General features: G+C 37.5%; 2 protein-coding genes and 1 non-coding gene across 5 annotated transcripts; all 3 read left to right on the top strand.

The window, feature by feature from the left end:
* The first annotated feature begins 119 nt into the window (after window positions 1–119).
* On the top strand, window positions 120–5795 carry LOC140786257 (protein LAZ1 homolog 2). 3 transcript variants are annotated; one of them, XM_073134551.1, is made up of 9 exons: window positions 120–261; window positions 1994–2160; window positions 2630–2686; window positions 3615–3723; window positions 4235–4419; window positions 4490–4578; window positions 4701–4950; window positions 5051–5293; window positions 5405–5795. In XM_073134551.1, the coding sequence occupies exons 2-9, from the start codon at window positions 2011–2013 to the stop codon at window positions 5624–5626; spliced, it is 1305 nt and encodes a 434-aa protein (XP_072990652.1). In that variant the 5' UTR covers window positions 120–261; window positions 1994–2010; the 3' UTR covers window positions 5627–5795. The 3 variants fall into 3 exon arrangements, with proteins under 3 accessions (XP_072990652.1, XP_072990653.1, XP_072990655.1); XM_073134552.1 differs by lacking the exon at window positions 120–261 and adding an exon at window positions 1679–1703; XM_073134554.1 differs by lacking the exon at window positions 120–261 and having other exon boundaries at window positions 2036–2141.
* Window positions 5796–6342: 547 nt separating this feature from the next.
* Window positions 6343–8845, top strand: LOC140787635 (cation/calcium exchanger 4-like). Its single transcript, XM_073136664.1, has one exon. The coding sequence runs from the start codon at window positions 6673–6675 to the stop codon at window positions 8614–8616; it is 1944 nt and encodes a 647-aa protein (XP_072992765.1). The 5' UTR covers window positions 6343–6672; the 3' UTR covers window positions 8617–8845.
* Window positions 8846–9401: 556 nt separating this feature from the next.
* On the top strand, window positions 9402–9483 carry TRNAS-GCU (transfer RNA serine (anticodon GCU)). The gene has a single exon. It is a non-coding gene; the product is annotated as a tRNA-Ser (tRNA).
* Window positions 9484–9916: the final 433 nt, after the last annotated feature.

Raw genomic sequence — 9916 nt, 5'->3', positions numbered from 1 at the left:
TATTTATTTTACTCAATTCTACTTAATTGCTATAAAGAAGTCCTTAAAAATTGAATGCTATAAATGAAACATCCTTACTTCTTGATATATGTCATGCAGCAAAGCTTGCTCCTGATGGTTATGGCATCAAAAAGCTGCAGATCATCATGACTATTGTCGATGACTTGGTCTCTGTTGATAACATTTCTGAGGAGTATCTCATGGTTGAACCTGCAAACGAGTACATTCAGAGCTGCGACATTGTGGCATTCAATAAAATATGTGAGTAATCATCTGTTTCTATTCTCAGATGATACATTCAAGGGAAGTGAGGAAGAAAATGAAATATTATGAGTCCATAGGAAGTGAAAAAAGAGACTACATTCTACATTATATTAGACTACTAAGTACTCTGCCATAAAAATTTCAGTTTAGTATCCCTCAAGTATAATTGGATACTCAAAATATGAGATCAGATTTAAACAAATCCTTTTTTGAAATGTTAATCATCATTAGTAGGACTATTATGCTAAGCTTTTGGCGGCAGGGTAAGTATAGTAAATCAGCATGAATAGGACTATTCTTTTAACCTTTTGGCAGCAGGGTAAGTAGAGTAAATCAGCATTAATAGGACTGTTATGTTAAGCTTTTGGTGGCAGTTAAGTAGAGCAAATCAGCATTAGTAAGACTATTATGTTAAGCTTTTGGCGGCGGGTAAGTAGAGTAAATCAGCATTAGTAGGACTATTATATCAAGCTTTTGGCGGCAGGGTAAGTAGAGAGTAAATCAGCTGTAGAATAGTTAGTGAAATTGAAGGCAAGGATTGAAATGACCATTCTGATTGACTTCTCTTTAAAAAATAACTTAAATATTCTTTCTCTATTGCCGTCCTCCACCAGCTCAAAATTAAACTCAAGATGAATTGTGAAGCATTAGTTCCATTCTTCATCTATATTTGCAGTTTATACTGCAGTATTGATTTGTCTTACTTTCTTTTGTTGCAGAGAGTTCTTTGATGCTGTTGCAAAGTGCAAATAAAGATTAGATATGGTTTTATTGTACATGATGGATGTTGGTTTTGTTCCAGTTAATCTTTTATTGTGCTTTAAAACAGTGGACATGCCTCAATCTAGTATGGCCTTGTGACATGGAAAAAAAAAACCAGTCATTAGTGTTCTCACTTGATTTGTGCTGCTCTCTCATTTATTCTTATGTTTAATCTTAGCAAATTTTATAGATATAAGACCCAATTTGATTGAGAATATGCTTCATATCATCTCAACAAGGATAGAAATATGCTGAAAAGAACTGAAAAAAAAAATGTTTTGAGAGAGAAATGAGATCCGAAGATTTATTACAAGAATTTTACAACGTCACAGAATCATGACATGATGACAAACTTTCCAGTTAAATTCTAATGGAAATTAAATAATATGATTAAATAAAAAGTTCACCGCTCGTGTGACACGTAGTTACTCCAGATCCACGTGTCAAGACAGCGACAAATCGCATAGATGTCCTATGCGTACATCTTCTGGTATTGATAGACGATTCGCTCGCAGAGCTACGTGTACGGTACATACGTATTTAACGCATATAGAGTATCGTACGGGGATCTCTCGAACTCTACTGAGTAACAGAGGTGGGGCTTTCACAAATCTCCAGAAAAAGGGAAGTTGGTTATCTGAGCTTAATAAGAAAGCAAAAAGAATTTGACGGCAGAGGTACGATCTCCTTCTCCCAAGTCCCATTCTTAGAAATTAGAAATGAATTCTTTGCAGTGGATTATGAGAAATTGTATCTCATTCGTAGGAAAAATTAGGTAGAAGAACAACATCAGGTAAAAGAAAAGAAGTTTTTTCTTTTATGTATTTGTATGTATAGACACCATGATTTATTACAAATTATCGGTTGGCATTTGATCAAGTAGAAGACAAGATTTTAGGGATTGTTGTATTAGGCTTATCCATAGAATGGGTTTTAAATGAGTTCATATACAATCCATGCTTTGCAGAGATTAGGAGCTGTGGAATGGCATATGGTGGCATATCGTATTTCCAAGGAGTGTATAAGAATCTTCACATGCCGGCAGTCATTATAGGAGCAGTGTTTGCTTTGGTTGCTCTGGTTCTTTCTACCTTGCTAATATTGAAACATCTCAGGTCATACAGTAACCCTGCAGTAAGTTCTATATCTATTCGATTTCATTTAGGGTGTGTTTGGTTGATGAATAATAGAAGGAAAGAAAGTGGTAAAAATTTCTAGAGAAATCACTTGTAGCAAGTATTCATAACTTGTTAATGTTCGAGAAATGTTTGGTGAGATTGGGTAATCATGACAAATAATGATAATCGTACAGTTTATGAAAAGCTGTGAAGTGTCACTCTCTCCCACTATTAGGAAAATTAGATAGTTTCAGGGAAGTGAGGTAGCTCACTTTTCAATCGCCTTCTCTATTCAAATACCACAAAGTGATAGGCTTCTAGAAAGTTGTTACCAATGTGTACTCATTGCTGTAAAATGGTTGATTGGCTTTATGGAGCGAAAAAATGTGATGCCAATTTGACCACTTCTCACCAGACAAGTTCTATAATCCTTTTTTTTCCCTTTTGGTATAAGTTAAGAATTGCATAATTCTAATACTTTGCAGGAGCAGAAATGGATCATCGCTGTTCTATTCATGGTCCCTGTCTATGCCACTGAGTCTGTAAGTGCTACTCCTTGTTCTTTAGCCTATTTTTCCATATCAATATACATTTATGGTAAATGATGCAAACAAAAGAAAATATCATTTAGCCCATCAACAAAGAGAAAGTGATGCAGAAAGGAAATCAGACCTCACAGTTACTAGATCCAGGCATAGTTGTGGTGTAGTCTTACTCACCTATCTTTATGTTGGTCAGAATGCGTAGGGATACCATAGGCAGATGTAATCCATGCTATTATTTATATATGACGATGCTATCACAAGGCTTGAAATCGCAAAAGATTAATGCAACTTCTCTTCCTATTGGTCAAAAGCCACATCATCTAAATTGTTCCTTCTCTAAGCCAATTGGTTCATGTGTTTCTCAACTGATGGGAGAAGGGATTGGGAAATCTCATGATACCTTTTCCATTGGTATCATTACTCATGTGTACACCATCAAATGCCTGCCTGAGTGGTGTAAGCATGCAGATATGCATAGCTGTCATTGTTGGTGTGTTCTATCTTCTATGACAGTATGGGTTCTAAATTTCAGAGACTGTTTTAAGTAATCTAAGCATTGTATACGTGTAATCATGTATTCTGAAGGAAAGAAAGCCATTATTGCAAGTAGTAATTTATTTACATGGATTAATGTGGTGCAATACAATGCTTTGAGCTGATCAAGGCCTATATTTGTGGGTCCATAGGTACGGTACATCTTCTATGAAGCATCCTCTTCCTTTTTACTTTATGGAATGCAACCTTGGAAATGTCTAAGATTCAAAATTCCACCTGAATTTTGTTTCACTTCAAAGCCAGGTTATTTAGAACTTGGGGATCTTGTTCATGATGGACCTGTTAAGATAAATATGCATACTGTTTCTGTTGTCTTTCTTGGTGAATTCACTGTTGTTATCTCTTATTATATTTATCCATTCCTCTTCAGATAATTTCTCTGTGGAAACCAAGATTCTCTATAATTTGCGACATCTTACGAAATTGCTATGAAGCATTTGCATTATATGCTTTTGAACGGTACTTGGTTGCCTGCCTTGGTAAGCAATTTTTCCTATACTTTCAATGGAGTAAGCTTCTCTTTATTAGGGATGAATTTCTTATGACTGTGCAAGTTAGAATGTAAAGAGTAAACTCCAGTCAAGAACCAATATAGTTGATGTCTTCCAAGTGGGCTCAAAACTTCAAATGACCTAATTGGTACGTCCACATGTACCAGTAGGGAGAGAAAGGAAAATATTTTGCATGTTGAGTTTTAATTAAGTTGTTATATAAGCAGAATAATGAATCATCAAAATATCATGATGTTACCAATGTGGGACAAATTTAATCTTCGACTACCAATTTAAATGGACTGAACAGACAATGATTTGTCTAGTTTTTTATGTCATCAATGCATTATGGCTCTTCTGGTGTATGTTATTAAATATATGTATTTAGCGCAAGTGAATGATGTATATTTTTCTATACTTTTTCTGGTTGGATGTAGTAATCCTGCAATCTTCTGTTGGGCTATTTCTACTATAACAAACCATACTTCACTTATTTTAGGTGGTGAAGGAAGAGTTGTAGAGCTTCTTGAAAATGCAACAGATAAGCAATTTAATGAACACTTGCTTGAGGAAGAAAATAAAGGAGGCCGACCCCAAACAAGTTCATTCCGTGATTTCTTTTGCCATCCAACTTTGCTAGGAAAAGATTTGTATACAATCGTAAAATTTGGTATAGTGCAATATGTAAGTGCATAATGCCGCTAAGTTTACTGCTCAAGTAATGCAATTTCTGAGCTTCTTCATACTTGTACAGATGATTCTGAAGACATTATGTGCCTTCTTGGCATTGCTGTTGGAACTTTTCGGAGTTTACGGAGATGGCGAATTTAAGTGGTACTATGGGTATGTTCTGCAAAAAGAAAAAAATTAATTGTAGTTCACTGTATCTTTGATACAAGCTATCTTTCGCCTTTTATTTGTTTGGTTTTGTTTATTATTACTATTATTTATGATTTTCCTTACAGGTACCCTTATATTGCCGTAGTGATGAATTTTAGCCAGACATGGGCTTTGTATTGCCTTGTTCGATTCTACAATGTCACTCATGATAGGTTGGAGCCAATTAGGCCACTAGCAAAGTTCATAAGCTTCAAGGCTATTGTGTTTGCTACTTGGTGGCAAGGTCTGAGTATTGCAATCATATGTTACTTTGGTGTCTTGCCCAAGGAGGGAAAGATTCAAAACGGAATTCAGGACTTCCTTATATGCATTGAAGTAAGTCTTTATTGGATAAAATCAACTATATATTTGATCGAGTTAGTTAATTTTTTCAGGGTTTAATTGTAAAGAGGTTTTGTACCTTCATATATAACAGATGGCTATTGCAGCTGTTGCACATGTTTATGTTTTTTCGGTGAAACCATACCGATACCTCCCGATTACCGAGTATGGGAAGGTGGTAACTTCCCAGGACACCAGAACTGAAGTACTGAAGGTAACCAACGGTGATCACAAGGAAAAGCCGGCTATTGTTCAGCAGAAAGAGACTCACGTTGAAGCTCCGGGGACAAGCATTACCAAGAGCGTCCAGGATGTTGTTATCGGAGGCGGTGGACATGTGAGTTCTCATTATCTCTTGTGATTAGAAAGAACACATCTATGCTTGTAAATTTTGTCAATTTCTTTTCATAATATGATAAACTATACATTGTCTTCTCTTATTCTGCAGGTGGTTAAGGATGTAGCATTAACTATATCCCAGGCAATTGTACCTGTGGAGAAGGGTGTCACAAAGATACATGAGACATTCCAGCACATATCCGTAGGGCCTCAAAATGAGAAAGAACCTAAAGTCGAGGTTGATGAACATGTCACAGAAGATATCATACAAGGCGAACAAGGAGAAGATCATGTGGTTAGTTCCAAGATGAAAGTCGAAGCCGAGGATTAATCGATATGGAAAGATAAATGTAAATTGTCCTAGTTCTTCTATGAATTGCCCTTTATTTTCTAAAATCAAAGCGAATCGACGCCATGAAATGTAAATTTTAAGTTGTAGATATCTGTAAGTTGCTTACATTCTTTTATTTGCTGTGTTAGAGTCGTTTGCTACTATAAAACATTGTCTATAGGCATGTCTATATATATATATATATTTTTTTTTTTTTGAAAGGTCCATAGCCTGATGTTATTGAATTAGATCGAATTACAGATGGCATTCAATTGTTCGCGGAATAAGAGATTGAAGACCTTAGGCGAACAAGACGTTGGGCATAGAAATCGTTACGCCTGCTAGTGAACCCAAGTTTGATCCAGAATATGATGTATTATCCGATCGATGTTGTCATACATCATACATGTCTGATTACGTGCATAACATTGAACCCAACAAAAAAGATGACATTCTGATGTTCCCCTTCAAATGTCCACCAAATTTGTATCATTATGTTTAAAAAGAAGACAGTAGGAAAATGATGATCCACCTTAAATTCTTCAACAAATTGCAAAGAATAGTGCATTATGACAAAGGAAATGCTCTAGGCAGATATCACCTATTATGATATTACATTTCTAGACTCACCTAGAGAAAGAATTAATTGTTTTAGGAGGAGACCTAGCTTGATCAAAATGCGCAAACTACAAGTAACCCTCGGGAGGTAACCGTACCGCGACAACTCTTTCAGTGATTCATTTCATACATCCACGCGAAACACGGCGGAGAAGAGAAGAAGCTTCGTTGAACGTCGACTCGTCGTCCTCCCAAAGGTACAGATACTCTTCGCCAAAATCCTAATACCCTTTTACCTGTCAACAACCCAAATTTCTGTCCCAATTTGATCCAGTTCCTCGATTCTATCTTACCCACCTCCGAGTATCTCCCCAAATTTCGAGTCGTGCAGTTTGATTTGATCATCTCTGGGATGATTAGTTGTCCAAACCCTAGAAAGGACCGGATTTGGATCTAGGGAGAAGGAGAAATCGGTGAGCTTTAGAGTAATGGAGGCGATTCCCAAGCGCCGTCATCGATTTCGTGGGGTGTTCAATGGTTTGTGTGCTGTGACGTTGCTCTTCTTCTTCTACAACAGGGCAGACGTGATTAGGAATCCTTTACTTCGCCAAAGCGCTAACTTTTCCAACCCTTGGATTCAAAAATCCAATGTTTCGCATCACCGGAGAATCGCGGAGCTTAATTTTACCAACTCCACAAATGGGTCTGTTCAAATTGACCAGGAGAATGGAAATTTTGAATCATTTGAGAACCCTACAGTAGCTTGTAGGGGTATTGATCATCACGAGGGCTTTGCGGACCAGTGTGAATTCCTGAGAGCTCATCGGCAGTGCACCTCTGGTGGATTCATCGATTACCTCACTTTTTTCTACTGCAATTGTGCAAAATTTCGGATTTTGGGCTATGCTGTTCTGGGTTTGTGGATGGTAGCTTTATTCTATATGTTAGGCAACACGGCTGCGGATTACTTCTGTTGTAGTTTAGAAAAGCTATCTACTTTACTGAAGCTCCCACCTACAGTTGCCGGTGTCACTCTTCTTCCACTTGGGAATGGTGCTCCTGATGTTTTTGCGAGCATAGCGGCTTTTGTGGGCACTAATGCTGGTGATGTTGGCCTTAATAGTGTATTAGGTGGAGCTGTCTTTGTTACTTGTGTAGTTGTTGGGGTCGTGTCACTTTGCGTCTCAGAGAAGAATGTTCAGATCGACCAGAGATGCTTCATTAGAGATGTTTGCTTCTTCCTGTTGACTCTGGTGTCTTTATCTGCTATACTATTTGTTGGAAAGGTGACTGTTTGGGGAGCAGTTATGTTTGTTCTGATTTATGTGCTGTATGCCTTCACCGTCGCAGCAAATGAGATATTGAAGAAGCATGCCCACAGGTTGAAGTTGGATGCTGTGACTCCATTGCTTCCGGTTAGAGGAAGTTTTTTTTATCATGGAAGTGAAGAGGATGAATCTGTTTACAGCTCGCTTCTCGAAGAGGATACCAATAGTGATGTACCAATTTTAAATACATCACTGCCTCAATGGATGTGGGCTTCCAATGTGGCTATATATTCTAATCATGGCATTCGAGGAAATTCATCTGAAAACAGTAGGCCTTTGTGGGGTTGGAGTGACGAAGGAGATTCAGAGAGCTCGCCATTGTCCTTTTCTAAGCTCTTTCTGTTTTTGGAGATGCCCTTGAATATCCCAAGAAGGCTGACGATTCCAATTGTTGAAGAAGAGAGGTGGTCAAAAGGATTTGGAGTAGCTAGTGCTGGCTTAGCACCTGTTCTTTTGGCATTTATATTGAACACAGGAGAAAGCGAAAGCTCTAAGGTTAGGATAGCTCCTTATCTTTTAAGTGGTGTCATGGGCATTGCATTCGCTGCTCTTGCTTTTATATCCACAAGCATAGAGCGTCCACCACGAAGGTTCTTGTTTCCGTGGGTTTTAGGAGGATTTGTCATGAGTATAGTTTGGTTCTACATTGTTGCTAATGAGTTAGTTGCACTTTTGGTGGCATTTGGCGTGATATTCGGGATCAACCCATCCATTCTCGGATTGACAGTGTTGGCGTGGGGTAATTCTATGGGTGATTTAATGTCAAATGTTGCTTTGGCAATGAATGGGGGAGATGGGGTGCAAATTGCCATGTCAGGATGCTATGCAGGACCTATGTTCAACACGCTTGCTGGTTTGGGGATATCAATGCTGCTTGGAGCATGGTCTCAAGCACCTGTTTCTTATGCTCTCCCACAAGATAGTTCTCTTGTTTATACCATGGGTTTTCTTATGTCTAGTCTTATCTGGTCTTTTATTGTCCTTCTGCGCAATGGCATGCGACCTAACAAGATGTTGGGAATTGGCCTCATAACCTTTTATCTGGTATTTCTTTCAATTAAGGTGAGCAATGCTACGGGACTATTGTCATTGGCTGGACGCTGACCCTTTATTCTTGTTAGTTCCAAGGGTTTTAGGTCTATAAAAAGAATATATTGATATACGTCTTTTTCTCATTATTCTTTGTGGAAGCTTATGATTTATGGAGCCTTGCCTGTAAAGATCATGCTGTACTATATCAGGATGTAGGCACATTTACAGAGTGGCATGTAACGAATTTGATTCGGAGATCTACCAGTGTCATATGAGATTTCAGTTCTTCCATTTTGTCTAATATGCTTTTGCTATCATAAAATGTATCCAGGGATGTTTTTCTTGCACTTAGGGACTTTCTTTTTAAGATTTGTTAAGGAGAGTAGTAGTTACTAAGTATGACAATTGGACTGATATATATGTTAACTTCCAGAGTAAGCTATATCGATTTTCCTGTTAAGGTTTTTCAGCACAATGTCACAAGATGCCTCTTAAATGCCGGGCTCTTTTCCTTTGTTAATTCTTTGTCGGAATTCCTCAAGAAAGCAGCAGTGTAAGATGTGTAGGTGCTCTTATGTGGACTTCTATGCTGTTATGAGATGTCCTGCTGTTCTAATGTCATAGTTCAATGGCCTCTAAATATTCTTTGGATTCTCAGCAGAGTGAAAGCATTTGAACTGTTTTACTTGACTCTTCTTTCAGGACAGTTCGTCTTTGCTTTCATGCTTTAAAATTTATAGTGTTAAATGAGAAACCACTGTAAAGAAAAATTTTATATACATATATTGTTTCTTTAGAAAATGTTTTGGGACAGACTGAATTGGTTCTTATATTAAAATAGAGGACCCTTAGACATAGTCGCTTTGGCCGAGTGGTTAAGGCGTGTGCCTGCTAAGTACATGGGGTTTCCCCGCGAGAGTTCGAATCTCTCAGGCGACGGTTTATTATTAATCTTTTAAGTTTTTAGGTTGTACTGATTCCACAGCTTCAATCATAATTTCAGCTATGACTTCCATAACCTCAAAGACTATGGTCTGGATAAAAAGTCAACTTTATGAAATTTTTGGTCTCTGAGAAATTATAGAACTTTGAGGTTATGGAAGTCATAGCTGAAATTATGAAGTCTTTGGTCTCTGATTAAGGCCAGGAGTAGTGATTCTTAGTGGTCAGTATGCATGTCATTTTAGATGTAGGTGCAGAGGATAAAATGAAAGATAAAACTCATTGGTCAAGGATAGAAAAATATCACTATTATCCAAATATCAGAAAATAAATATATGCATAGGCTTAGAAAACAACCAAAAAAAATCTCAGATACTCTACTGTGATCTTTTCTTCTCCCAAATGATGCAAATAACTAAAGAGTGTTCAA

Source organism: Typha latifolia, chromosome 4 (genome assembly GCF_019914945.1).
Source record: "Typha latifolia isolate L0001 chromosome 4, TyphaL0001v2, whole genome shotgun sequence".
In the NCBI taxonomy this organism is placed as follows: Eukaryota; Viridiplantae; Streptophyta; class Magnoliopsida; order Poales; family Typhaceae; genus Typha; species Typha latifolia.
The sequence above is the reverse complement of the archived record's forward strand: the minus strand, read 5'-3'. Positions and strand labels throughout refer to the sequence as shown.